The 14,736-nt window shown below is 38.4% G+C and overlaps 1 protein-coding gene across 8 annotated transcripts; it reads left to right on the forward strand.

The window, feature by feature from the left end:
• The first annotated feature begins 1,356 nt into the window (after positions 1–1,356).
• Positions 1,357–14,460, forward strand: LOC149610072 (uncharacterized). Of its 8 annotated transcripts, none has more exons than XM_089860068.1 (9): positions 1,357–1,415; positions 1,487–5,826; positions 5,884–6,091; positions 6,180–6,258; positions 6,341–6,420; positions 6,522–6,603; positions 6,690–7,112; positions 7,209–12,791; positions 13,208–14,460. In XM_089860068.1, exons 4-7 carry the CDS (start codon positions 6,182–6,184, stop codon positions 6,796–6,798), a joined length of 348 nt encoding a protein of 115 aa, XP_089716194.1. In that variant the 5' UTR covers positions 1,357–1,415; positions 1,487–5,826; positions 5,884–6,091; positions 6,180–6,181; the 3' UTR covers positions 6,799–7,112; positions 7,209–12,791; positions 13,208–14,460. The 8 variants fall into 8 exon arrangements, 6 of the variants coding, with proteins under 6 accessions (XP_089716194.1, XP_089716196.1, XP_089716198.1 ...); XM_089860070.1 differs by having other exon boundaries at positions 1,376–5,826; positions 7,209–7,666; positions 7,724–12,791; XM_089860072.1 differs by having other exon boundaries at positions 1,376–5,826; positions 7,209–7,440; positions 7,527–12,791.
• The last annotated feature ends 276 nt before the right edge of the window (positions 14,461–14,736 follow it).

Raw genomic sequence — 14,736 nt, forward strand, 5'->3', positions numbered from 1 at the left:
ATTGAACCAGTACTTGACTAACTCGCCTCACTATGTAGGGCAGCGCTAAATTAAATCAAAATTCTTCATACGACAGCTTTATATTCATTTGTGATTTACAAATTATTCTTGGACATTTCAAGTAAGGTTAAGGGTTGAAGGTCAATTATAATACTTCAGTTGACCCAGACAATCAATATTTCCCCACCTAACTCAATTAGATGATAAGAAACATTGTAACCTTTACAACAATACCTTCCTTCGTGTTCCATTAAGAATAACGCTGGTTTTATATTGGCCTAATCTCGATAGGGTTATAACGGATGAATAGGCGCGGTTCTGATCTTCTCTAGCTATAGCTTAGGCTCTCTTGGACTAAGGCTTTCCTAGGGAAACCTACGGAATGACGGTGTACGGATTTGGGTTCGTCGTCTCTGAGCCAATATAAATCAAAATGAAGGTCTGTGCAGCTCATCGAATTATCTCTGGTGATGCGCGAAAGGTCAAACGGATGGCGAGATATGAACTATCCAATAAAGGGCATGGGACTGGAGGGGACACATCTGTAAAAACAGACGAAGGTCAACGAAGGGAAATTTTCTGGGCCAAAAAAACAAGAAGTGACCCTGGGGCGCTTACATTTTTTACGAGTTCGGTAAACAAGGGGGAGTTCAAGCGAGACCTCGGTTCGCTCCTGCTGCCTCTGAACATCCCATATCACGTGTGAGATTCGACCGAAAGTCAGTCGTGTTGGATACTTCGCTATTCTTGTCAGGAGAGTTTTTGGAGCGAATATGTTTTCAGCTGTTAAGTGTTAGACGTCTCGGAAGGGATTTTTTACGATAGGTTCTTTAAATTCTATCAATTCAGACACACGCAATGAAGTGAAAGGCTAGAAAACGTGATCCTCGTTACCCATTCTCGCCCCTTTCCCCGGCTTATCTTCATTAAATGGCTCCCGAGTCCTTACTATAGGAGGTTTTATTCCGGGATTTAAAGAGAAGAGATAAGAAGGGACAACCGCCAAATAAGAAAAACGTAGTAATCCATCCCAATGTCGGAGTTCATAAGGGGAAAAACGTAATCTATACATTGATTGCCAAGCATTATTTCAAGCCTAGACTAACTTTCTACACGCTGGAATCTGAAATGAGACAGCACTATGGGGTGATTTGGTGCAGCGATTGTGTTAAAGGGGGGAAGCAAAAAAACGTCGTCGTAAACAGCATTCTTCCCTCCTTATGGAAGACCCTATAACCTCTTTCAATTCGCTTAAGGGAAAAAGCCAAAAGATGCCGGAGTATTTTTTTTTTCAGGGCAAAAATCTTTCTACAAAAATACAGTAAACACTTTGGAAATTTGGTAAAAGTATACCATACGGAGAGTAGAAGCTAAGAGAGAATGTTTTTAGCAAAACTAGCCAACCGTAGATGACGGTGAGTCGGAATGGAGACCACCCTAATGTATTTCAATGGGAGTACTGTCAGGAATGGATGTCTTTTTATAGCCATGTTTACGACGTTGGAAAAGAAACAGGACCCCCTTTGTAATATCGGGGGTTCTTCTTTCGGCCAACACACTCTTCCAATGGTCACGCCTATTTCATTCCTGGCTTGGAACTTCTCATTACTTTATTTTGGATGGATGGAAAGAATTTACAAATTTCCCAAGAGGAATCCTCGAGAGGAAATAAGCATTAGCAGTAAATACACTTTCCGCTGAGAATTTGCGAAAGAGAATACGCTTTCAATTTTAGCAACGAAAATACTTCCCACGAAGCTAAAGTTCACTAAAGCCCTTTCCAAACACCGTAAAATTATTATAAATTAACCACAAACTTCAAAAGTCAATTAACGAAATGAACTCGCACATTCTAGGTTATCTTGGGAGACCATTTCGGAAATTACATACAGAGACGGATGCAACCATTGGGGCATTCCCCCTCGCGCCGAGAAGCACCGTTAAAGGGAACGCGAGTTGGCTAGCCTCCCGAGTGTAGTGAACTCGAGCTCCGTCTGGCGTGGTTTCTTGGTGCGAGGGAGAATACCCCAATGGTGGCCTCGCCCCTGTGTATTAATTTCTGAAATGGTCTATTCTCTGTTAAATTAAAGTTTCAAATCAATTCCAGTCTAAATGATCTGAAGATTTGCAATTGAAATATATCTCCAATCTTCCCTAACACCAAAAGACTGGGACGGAGTCTTAATTAAGCCTTTTCGTATAAACTATCATTATCAAATTTCTTAAAACACTCGATTTTCACGGTATTTTTGCGCCATTAAATCAGCGGCACGAAGGTATCGCGTGCTCGCCATAGCAACAAGAGAAGACCAATTTATAAAGAAAGGAAAAGGCAACGCAACTCCGCGGCAGGGGAAGGGAAACCGCCCTTCCCAACGATAAGATAACCACCACACGGAGTAAAAATGAAAACTATTATAGGAAAAAAAACTCGTATCTAAACGCGTTTTACTAGCGCAAAATATGCCTTACCTATTAAATAATAAATATGGAAAAGCGCAACTTCTAAACGCTTCGATCCGTCTCAGCGATAAAAGAAGTCTAAAAGGAGTCCATCTCAGAACATCTAATCCTCACTTCTACGGAGAAACGTAAGAGAGCTCTAGATCTATATGCGTTGCATTTTGATCTGGTAAGCTATGTTATGGTTCGTAGAAACGTGGTTGTATCAACAACGTCTATAAAATTTGTGATATAATTGGAAAATATAAAGTTAATTGGAGCCTTGGTGTTGGCATTACGCATGATGAGAAAATCCTGATTAGGGGCTGATCTTGTATGGTGCAAACAGGGGTAGATATGTAAGCGACGCTGCGAATATCTGTGGGTTGCGATGATACTATTAGATTAGATGTGGGATGAGTTTGTATCATAACAACATTTCTGTATCATCCAGAGCTTACTAGAGTACCCTCCCACATGTTCACAAAGCGAAGTTGCATCCTTACCCAGTGGAGCCTGAGAGATAGGAATTCCCTCTGTTTCTTTTATGTTTTTTGAAGGATAAATATTAGATACTGATAACAAACACTCCAGTATGAATCAGTTTACACCATGTCGTGTTTCGTGTATCAATGAAACTTTGGATAATTCCTGCAGAGGTAAACACACAGGGGAAGGTCACCATCTAAGGTTATTTCCGTCGAGCTAAGAAGCGCCGCTAGAGGCACTGCGAGTTGGCTAGCCTCCAACGTGTAGTGAACTCGTCTGGCGTTGTCTCTTGGCGCGATGAAAATAACCAAAGATGGTAAACGGATTAATGGCATGGTTTATTGAGTAACCCAAACTAGCGTGTCGACTAACCGTGGGCTTGCTTCATATATGAACACCTTTTTGATGATCATTCTATCGAAACGGATGCGGCGTATGGGAAAGGCGAAGGTCTACTTTTTATTTTCTTATTAGGTCTTTCGGCTACAGGCGCGAGCCCACCCTCCCCATCTTTTACGCGCCCCCCTAACTTAACTAAAAAAAAAATGTAGAAAAATAATTTTTTATTCATGAGAACGACCTGTCAAGGACAACTTTCCATTTGCCGGATTTTCAGGGGCTGCGCGAAACCTTTTCTTCGGGCAAATATATCATTCCTCAATACTCGTTTTACCTTCGGAAATTAACGAGCTACGATAATTATTCGTATTACCTCCCCAAGAAATTGGGTGAAAAAATGAGTTTTCTGACAATTTTTTATGTCAGCTTTCCCTTCTGGCATGAATATGTAAAAAAAAAAAAATCCCATATGCCTAGGCCTAAATGTTAAAATTTCCAGCTAAAGAATTAATTGTAACTTACAATAAAACGGAAATGTTACATAAACATATTTCTTAAAGAGTGTATATGTATTTCATGTCAGTGTTGAAACACATTTAGAAATACACGCGCTAAGAGGTAATTCCGAGGCGATTTCAAGCAAATTAAGAAACAGATTCTTAAAAGTAAATTTTAAGTCATTACCCTTTGTTATTCACAATTTGGACTTTACAACTTAGATCAAAGCTTCAGCTTCTCATTGCTTTAGGCGATTTTAGGATTTTGTTTATAGGCGAACATTCTTGTTAAAATCTATCGTCGAAAAACATGGTAGTAAAAATCCTATATCTTTAACCTTTTATGACTAAAGGACAAACGAAATGACACACGCACACACACACACACACATAAAAAAGAGATGGAAAATCTAAGCTTTTCCAAGAAAGTTCAAAGAAATTCTTATCCCTGCAGAAATTTACGAATAATAGAATATATATATTTTTATAAAAGAAAAATCTCTTAACAACGTTTGCCGAAAAATACCCGTGAAAGGGGGTTGATCCGTGCCAAAGACTAATAAAGTTTTCGAGTTTTCCATTTTCGGGGTGGGCCACGCCATCACCGTGCATGCGGTAGTAGCCTTAACCCGAAGCCCTTTTCACAAAGTTCAAAGGGGTGGTTCTGGCAAGAGCTTTCGGCGTATTTCGCAAACTCGGTGACCTTTATCGTCCGCTTGAACCCTAGAAACCCATAACTTGAAGAACAGTAACCGAATATTTACTAGTCAAAACAGGAAAGATCATCACTCCCACAGATATTCATCGGCTGCGTTCAGAAGAGCTAACCACTGAGTCCGCTAAGTCACCAATGTTAGCGGTGTCTTACTGAACGGGATTTTTATTTTGGACTTAGATGTCACGCGGCTAGTCGGTGAGCCAGTGCGGTCCTTACACGCTACTGAACGGGATTTTTATTTTGGACTTAGATGTCACGCGGGTCAGTGCGGTCCTTACACGCTTTATTGTACTGCCGCCATTTTTAAAACACACCGAAAAATTCGGTTTTTTACTTGCTGAGTCTTATTGAACGCAGCCATCAATTCAAGTGGTCCTAGGGATAAAGGGAGGGTCCCCGGTTAATTACAAATTTGAACCTTCTATCCACGAGTCTAAGCTGATGATACTATGGTCTAACTTCACCATATGTACTTCTACCAGCTTAAAATCGTACGTTGGTACACACAGGGGGAGGGGGGGGTGTAAAATAAGAAGGAGAAAACATTTCCAGCAAGCTGGGGTCGGCCCTACCCAAAAATTTCATTCTGCCGCTCTATTTTCTAGGACTGTACCATTCATTATCTTTTGTAACTGCCCGGCGTCTACTTATCTAGCCTGGAAAGATACGAATTTCTTTGTAAAGACGAGCAGGGATTTAGCTACCCTCTCTACTATCACCATAAACGAAGCAAATACCCCAGAGGTATTGACCGTTTCCTATAGGCTTAGCGGGGCCGATAAATAGTGACTGCCCTTGACCCTGAACTCGTTCGTATCTCCCCCTTTTGCGAACTAGCGATTCTCAAATTCACAGCGCTTCGATCAGGTCAAAGGCTTTTGGGCAAAGTATGTGTGTGGTAGCTGGCCTTCAGAACCATGACCCTTCCCTTCGGGGGTGCGCTAGGGGACCAAAGAATCTAAAAATAGAAAATCTTTTAAAACTGACACAGGATGCTGGATGTTTGAATAGAAAAATATAAATAGGGCTGAATGATGTACTGTACCATGCATTTTACCCTAACTGGCAATTTTCTTTACTTTTAAATCCTCCCGAGTCTTTGTAAACGTGAGAAAAGAATCAAAGGAAATTTAACAAGGTTTGAAGTTTCGCGGATTTCACGAAAACCTTTTCTTGATCTTGAAGACGTTGAAGTTTCGATTCATTTGTTATACATGAGCGAAATGCATTGATGTCAAAGAGGAATCACAGATGCACGTGCAAGATTAGGTTGATGTTGGAAACACGAAATAAAAGCCGGGCCGAATAGGTTTATCATACCTGGTTTTCTTCAAACAAAATGTATGTACAGCAGAGACAAATTTGTTTGAAAACCGAAATAATCAAGGGATTTTACAGAGATAAGTATTTGCCTTCAAGCCAAATGGTCTTTATATTTCATTGTACGGATGAAACCAAAATTAATGATAATGACATCATACACATGCCTAACTGCGTGCAATTATTCTCAAAATATTAATATTACGTTAGTTTCGAGGCAAGATAAATTACTTCAAGTATAATTTATACTCATTTAAAGTGAAACTTTAGGGAATTTATTTTCTAGGTACTCCTTTTTCTTTCATTACGCATCAAAGATGATTTTATTACGTAATAATTTATGTAAATTTCGTTGCCTTCCCTTGGTATTTTAGAAATGTTTACCAAAAATGAGAAGAAAGATGGAAAGGGAGAGAGAGAGAACTTCAAATTCGTTACGCGTTTAGCTTCGAAGTATTTCGATTCTCCAGCAGTAATTTAAAGCTTTTTAACGTGAAAAGGAATTTTAATGGGACTGGTTCGTCTTCTTTTCAAGAGTAAAAAAGAAATACTTGCGAGAGAGAGAGAGAGAAAAAAATGGAGCCCGGAGCGGCGAAAATATCATCGTTTTCAGACGTGAAAAATCTTTTTAAAAGTCTCGCACACTAACCTAATGAAAAAAATATTCCAACCCTACTGATATACTGGTTTTTATAAATTTTCAAATACTTTTACAGCCTTTATTCTCAACTCAAAGATAGAGAGAGGAATGTACGTAGTTTTGAAGATTGCGTATAACAGTAACCCGTATAAACAAAAGTAAAGCCCGTACCGTAAGGCACCAAAAAAACAAAACAAAAATATTTACTTAAGTTTAAAATTCCTTTTCGCTTGCCCCCTGAAAGTTGGGTTAACCTTAAGGCCCAATTGGTACACTTGACATTGCAATTATTATCAAGACAAAGAAAATTCCAACAGGGAGGTTATTACCCTCGCACCAAGAAGCACCGCTAGAGGCAGTGTGATTCGACTAGCCTCCCACGTGTAGTGAACTCGGGAAATAACCTAACATGGCGGCCTTCCGCCTGTGCGTTGGTTTCTCTGCACGGATTTAATTTAACTTACACATTCACTGTAATCATTGTACAGAGAATTCAGTCTCTATGGACTTCTACGGGCACTAAGTCGTAAATTCGAAATCAAACCCAGGAATTGTCAAAACCCGCTCAACTTCAACAATTTCTACAATTAAATTCATTCGTAGAACACGCCCAATTTATTCCGTAATTTACACTATAAAGCGTTTCTCAATCCCTAAAACTCATTAGGTAAGTTACAACCAGTTTTAGCGAAAAAAATTACCGAAAAAATACCTACATCGCGGAGTTAAGCCTAATACCACTGAAATTTTTTATATATTTTAGCCACATCTTACGATATTTATCTACGAGAAAAGTATTAGTTTCACGCGCGATGTATGCCTACAAAGATGAAGAAATATTTGTTCAGGAATTTGAGAGATTTGAATGGAGTCATTGGCTCTAACCTTTACCAAGGGAAAATCCCTGTTTTTCGAATGTTAAGTTTGTTATGGAATGAATGAAGGGCTATACAGACGGCCATCTTTAATCTTTGGTTTATTCTTTAAGTCACTTTGTAAGTTTAGGGAGTGTTTTAAGTAAGGTTAAGCGTTTTAAATTGTATTGTTGTAGAGTAAAGCATCGTGAATTGGATTGTTGCAGAGTAAAGCATTGATAATTGGATTGTTGTAGAGTAAAGCATTGGGAATTGTATTGTTGTAAATGTAAAGTACAGGGTAATCTGGTAAGGTTAAATCGTAGTCAGCAATTAGTTGGGTTCCATTAGCGGTAATGTAATTGAAGTAAGCCTGATACTTTTCATTAAAAGTAAATAAATTGAAACAAGGTTTTATTCACAGAAAGAAATACTTTGTGGCTTCAATTATGCATGGTCTCGACCATCTTGCTTTCTTTCCAAGTTCGCGGACAAAGAAAAGAGGTCCTACAAATCTAAATCTTATAACAATTCCGACCCCCTGTATTAAAATAGTCCCCTCTCAGCAGCGTCTTTCACCTTTTCGAGTGGTTAACACACCTTTGGCGAATTCCAGCTCCCCCCCTCTCTCTCCCCTAATCCCTCCCCACCATATCTCGAAGGCGCGAGATTTTTATCTTTATATAGTTTCTACGGTGGTGCGAGATTAGATACTTGGGGGTTATATTAAAAATGGTAGATCCGCAAACTGAGAAAGCACGATATCATTTGAAGAAAAAAAAAACTATTATTTTTTCTTCTTGTTTCATACTTTCACTGCCCCCTCTTTTTCTATTGTGATTGTGGCAGGAATCCACTGAATTATCTCCTGAATATTAATCGACTTTAATAGCTTTAAGATAAATGTATAAAATTTAATTTACTGAAAGAGAAAGTCGCTTCTAAAGGCAAAGCAGGGAGCGCAGTATGAAACAAATTATTCATGGCTGCAATCCTTTAGCTTTTCGGCTCCAAGTCTATAATAAAGAATAGAGCCTAAGTTCCATTGGCACTTACACCCTCGCGTTTTTTTCTCCGATTACATATACCGTACCAACTTACTTCACTCCATTATTTTTTTATTGTCATTATAGTGGTTTATAGCGAGAAGACGACAAAAAAACCTCGATTACTTCAATGAGTCACTGTTTCTTTAAGACGAAATTGTAGTTTGGATTTCATTTTCAGGGTGTTATTTTCTTTTTCATTTTCTTTTGACATTTAGCTTCGTGTGAGTCTCTATTATATGTGAGGTTTCTGATGAAAAAAAGAAACTGTCGTTGTTTTTTTTATTCTCTCCTTCCTTCTGACTGACTGATGTGTTTCATAGAATTAAGGCTTAATTATCTTAAGCGTTTTTATGATCTAAGAAAAGGTGCTCATTTCTTATTAAATTCAGAGAACTGTTCAGTTCAGTTTTGTTTTTGTTTTGACGTCTCTCCCTTCAACTCTTTACTTATTCTAAAATGAACTGTATCTAAAGGAATTAGCTAGCGATGTTTGTTTCTGAAGCCTGACTTTAGACTGAGTAGACTAGACTTATTTTAAACGTTTCGGCCAAGGATAAGGCAGCCAAGAATTGAAGAATTAAGAATCAAAATAGAAAGGTTCGTTAAAACGTTAGAATGTATACACGGTAAGGCACGAAGACAACCGCGTACAAATGGCACTAAAAATCTGCATGCAAGAGAGGGTATAGGCTTGCAGGCTTATCTATAGACAAGATACTGCTTGAAAACGTTACATCACTTCGAAGTAAGTCGTAGGCGAGGAGCGATTCTGAACTGCAGGCTGGCTGGCTCTTAGCCAAGATCTCTTCACACGGCACGACTCGAGCTGCATGCTCGGAGGATGGAATGAAGTTGGCCCCATCAAGCAGTCAGCGTCTAATAAGTTATATTCTCGGGAGGAGGGCGATAAAATATAATGATCTTCGACTTTAGAGTAGGCAGACGATCTAATAAAGGATTCGGCAACCATTCCCCCACCCTTATTTCCGTCTCTTTCCCTTCGTAGTCCCGAGAAATAAATTTTCCTATAGTTTTTAAAACGAGCGCTCCCGGCAGCAGCAGCAGCTGTATGAAGGACAAAGCCAGAATCGAGACCTTGGCATCGATAGAGTTCGTTGTAACGGAAGTCGGTCACCCGCATCAAGAGAAAAAGGGCTGCCGCGCGGCGTGCCGCTCTCACTAAACTCGAAGGACGTGGCCGAGACCCTGAACGCAACCAGCTTGCGGAACAGCCATCGCCTAAAACTCGCGCTAACCAGTTGGTCCTCCGCTGCGGTAGGTTCGATTACTGCTGAGAAAAAAAAAAAAAAGCCCGCGAAAATTTCGCGCCACTTTAATCATGGACCGATGAGAGGAAAATTGAAGACTCAAAAATTGGCGGGAGAACGGCCCGGTACATGCCAAAATAAAGGAAATGGCGCTAAAGGGTGGTGAAACAAAGGCGCGTACCTTTTCAGTCTTTCCTAAACATTCCTACACGTCTTGGGACATCCCGAGATGTAAAAAATTTCAGAAATTGGGGAAAGGTTGTAAAATCTTCTTTAAAGAAGAAACCAAAACCTCATATGGGTCTAAATCCCCAAATCTCATGAAACATTAAAGACACGTGGTACAAATTAACATATCATCTATTGACAAATGGACGGGAGACTTTAACGAACTACGTCTTTGCTTTATCCGTGATTAATCCTTCGCTTAACCATGCCATATTTTCATACAAGAATAATTTTGGCGGGAAATACTTTTTGTTTCAGTTTATTCTTTATAAAGGGGGATGGTTAATGGGGGTAAAATTGTGGGGTAGAGAAAAAATTTGGGAGGATTTAACGAACCGGATGTTCATCACCAGAACGGCAGCTGCGTTGGCGTCCTCAACTCACGACGTACGCCGCGCCGCTATATAGATAATGGTCGCTTTTTCTAACGAATCTAATACCCCTTGCGCGTAACAGCGGTTTTTCGATATCACAAGTTTGTTTTTTTTTGCCCATTTTATTTTACGCAATTCCCGCCTCATTAATGAGTAGTTTTAATCAGTTCTCGTGTTCCAGGTGAGGCCTAATTTTACTTAAAAGCCGCGGACACATTTCGTCGGAAAAGACCCCGCCATCCGACAAGAAATCCTTAGAAAGACAAACACGTGGCCGCGATGCCTGGTGGTATCTTACGTAACCTAATTAGGTCAAAAATTAGGCAGTCTCTCTCCCGTGATCAGATCGTGTTTGTTCCATCAAGAACTGGCGCGTGGTCTCGTCATATCACTCTCCTTAAATTACTATATACACAGTGACACAATGAATACACTCAATTATCTCCCTAACCCTTCACAGCCGATAATTAAATTCAAAACTTAATCTTAAAAGCTAATAAATGAAGATAACTTTGAATTAAGGGATGCCTCATACAAGGGAAAATCCTGTCGTGAGAAAAGATAGTTTAATTGAAGATAAAAGGTTTTATATTACATGGGACACTGTTGACTAATTCGGGGCAGCCAGAAATAATTTCAAATTATCTTTGCTAATTGAGAATCTTCTCTAGAAAATTTTAACCTCATTGAAAAATTTGCCTGTTAATCTTACGAAAATAACGGAAAAACGTGGAAATGTCATCGTGATAACAAGGTGGCACTGTGTGAAGCTGTTCAGTTTTTACTACTCGCTAAAAACGTTCAATTGTTTCTACCTTTGAAACTAGTTAACAATATTCTTAAGAGAAGTTTATATATTCATGAACGCGCGTGTAGGGATTAATGGCGCCAAATGCCGTTACAGAATCTGAATTAAGCCTGAGGAACGTTGGCGTATTGTTACGTATACTATCGGTTTGGGTGGGTGTATATTTTAAAAGTGTGTGTCCTTAGCAGCTAGAAAGCCTGGAAGGAAGGAAATTGATGAAGGGGGCAGCAGGGTGTAACAGAACAGGTCATAAAATGCCAGATTTAACGACTTCGATAATGAAGGCACTCTTATTCTTCTTAACGAACCGCTGTCGACGTTTTTAATTCGAGATTAATCAAATGGAATTTATATTTATAAGACAGTAGTTCCGTTGGTTGGCTTTACCGCCCAGTCACTCCCAATTTTATAGTATTCTGGCCTTAAATAAGACAGCGTTCCGATAATATTATACGTCTAAACTAATTGCGTAACGTTGTATCACAACCCTATAATGCAAAAGTATAGGGGGCTTATAGAATCGAGGTTGTCCAAGCGAGACCGGGGCGCCATCTTCGTTCGTTTAAAAGTTTATCCAATGGTGTACGATCTCGAGACAAATCGACTAGTGGCAGTTCATGTTATTTTCCCGTAGACTTTAATACAGTCAAAGGTGGGGGACTGCCATTACTCTATTACTCTATTACATACATATAGACTTGTAATGAAGGAATAAATCCACTCTATCAAAAATTATAGAGATATTAAACTCAATACTACAATATTCGAAAGTTGTTTTTAGTGTTTCAAACTTCCTGAAGATGCATGGTCACGCATACTTGACGCTCCATCTCGTCTTACGACAAAAAATGATGTATCAATTATTAATGGCGTCAGAATTGATGTAAAACGCCGGGAATCACCCTGGATTTCGTAAACAACGTATCCCCCCTCACCGATGCTAAACATTTACATAAATTTACTATTCTTTAAATCAAGACGTATCCATCTTCGTTAAAAAACGCGTCACGCGTTTGCCACAAGAGCAAGAAAGAAAAACTGGGAGAGGAACAAAATCTCTAAAGCCATAGTTAAACCCAGGGGCGGACTAACACGCGAGCAGGTGTGACCCATCTAATATTAAGTACCATGGACCCAATTAATTCAACAAAAGTGACCAGCCTACTCCGTCTGGCCCGTGTAAAACTAATTTTAAAATGGTTAATAAAATGTAGGAAAATTATCAAGTCAGGAAAATTTGGCAGCTTTTTCTGGAGGCAATCTTGCAAAATGGACGCAGACTCAAACAAAAACCAAACTTAAGAGAAATGTTCCAACAAAATTTCAGCTTCCTATAGGTTGAATGGTCAATCAGTACTAATTAATTACTTTCACAGATATAATATTTCTCTTTTGATCCAATTACCTATAACCATTTCGCAAACAATAAATGTACAACACCACTTAAATGCAATTAATTTCCCAACTGAATGACCCGGGCACCAATCCTTGTTGTCAAACCAGAATTGGAAGAATTACATTAAGAAATAATAAAACGGCGCGAAAATCGTTCTGATTCAAATTAGGCCTAGTTCGCCTTTAACCGACCTCAAAACGCCTACTATTACTTAAATTAAAAGCGAATGTTTTTTTTTCTTTTTTTCGGGCCAGTCAAACCTCGACCTATTTTGTTTCTCTGGAGGGGTTTCCGTTCAACTATACTAAAACATTAAGAAGGAGAAAGTCTAAATCGACTTTTATAATAATTCAAGTCTAGCGAAAAACGGTATAAAACGTCGTTCTTTTTACGCCAAGAAGGGATATCTAGTTTACTAGGGAGAAGGTATAAATTCGCCACATTTCTAGCTTTATCTCCAGTCCAAACGTAGCCTGTCCGGAGTTAATCCCCGCCTCTAAATTACAACCAGCATCTCATTGGTTCTTGAAAACTCACTCACGTCAGCGCGACGCGAATGACGAAAATTACTTGTATTTTCCGACTGAGGAGAGGCGAATTGACACGGCCTCCTTTTACGTCCCCCTTTGTATTTTGAAAGGGGGACTGGGACTATGGCGCGCGAATACTTAAGCATCTTACAACTTATCCCTAGTAAACTAGATATCCCTTCTTGTTGCGCCAAAGGGGGTCAAGGCTATTAGACTTAGAGGGTCTCTCCTGTATTTGATTTTACTTTTATTAAGGATTTCAATCAGGGAGTAACCTAGAATTCTAGACGATAGACGACGTTAATGACGAAAGCTACGTTCGAATTTAAAAGCGAATACCAACATTTTAAGGAGAATAATGGAAATCATAAAAAACCTTTACCCAAGGACGAAATAAATAGACGGATTTTCAATTTATAAATTACGCTATTAACCCTTTTCGGCTTTTGGGGAACCAAATTTCAATGTTCGACTCTTGTCTAAGCTGTATTAAGTTCAATAAAGAATGAGAAATTCACGTGAAATTCTTAATTTTTTATAAAATTAAGGTCTTTTTCTTACGAGAGGAAGGGGTGACCATGTAAATTTTAAAGGTTATTTTATTTTTATTTTATTATTCGCTAACTTAGTATGTAATTTATTAAATAGTTTGAATAACCCTATTTAATTCAACACAATCTTTTTAAAAAATAAATGGTAATTAAAAAGCAATTAGTTACGTCATCCGTTTTGATCTAAGGCTGAATTATTCACGATTAATACTAACAACTATTAAGGAGTAATTTAAAAGTTCTTAAAGAAGAATTAAAGTATTATTATAACTTTGGAATTGTAATCTTATAAAATGGTTTGACTAAATTGTTTAACTTTATAATAAAGGAAAAAGTTAGCGTGTCTTTGTTTTTAATTTTCATTGTAGTTACTTTTAAATTTTATTAAACTCTATATTTGCACTCCACGCTTAATCATCATTGTTTTTAGTTTGATGTCCATCATGCCCTAGAGTAAATCTTGACCCAGACAATGATAAACTGTGTCTAACCATGTTTTGTATAAGCTAAACCATTCGGAGCGTTACTAAAAGACAGACAGATTAAGCCGAATCTTTCTAAATATGATTTACGTAATAGATTAACAATTCCAATCTAAAAATGGGACCAATTTGAAAGTTAAAAACAGGTTTTTCTTCAGGGAACGTAAGTCCCTTCCTAATACGAAACCGAGTATAGGGACACAACAAAAGGGCGGGGCCCCAAGAAAACTCCTCCTATTTACATCTACATGATGGTGAATTTTATGAAGTAGAAGGCTGGTGACAGTGGTGAGGGGACTAAAGATGATTGGGTAGGCTGATGTCAGACGTTTTGTAGGAGGGGTTTATCCCTTACTGAAGGGTCAATACATAAATATAAGTTTCATTTTAATACGAACAGGGAAGTATATTTCACCGTAATGTTTTTCGTCTCGAATATGTAAATCTTATGAATTTGAAAATTAAAAAAAAAATTTATGAAATATGTCCAATAATATTTTTACTCTAATCCAGACGTTACCCCATGTATTAAGAATATGCGAAAACAATGAGGGACGGATATACATATATGCTTGAACAATGAAAAACTTGAAAAAAAAAGGAAAGGAGACCCAGTGGGGAGTGAAAATATAGGTAGGGTATGAGGTGAGATAGAAAATTCTAGGTATTAAATTAATGTTTTTTTATATACATATATATAAGAGGCAAGGTAAAAAAAGTAAATTTAGGCGGATCTTTCTGCATGCATGGT

The sequence above is a fragment of the Phalangium opilio genome, unplaced genomic scaffold (genome assembly GCF_054372755.1).
Source record: "Phalangium opilio isolate 3A_F unplaced genomic scaffold, DU_Popi_V2 ptg000344l_1, whole genome shotgun sequence".
Lineage (NCBI taxonomy): Eukaryota > Metazoa > Arthropoda > Arachnida > Opiliones > Phalangiidae > Phalangium > Phalangium opilio.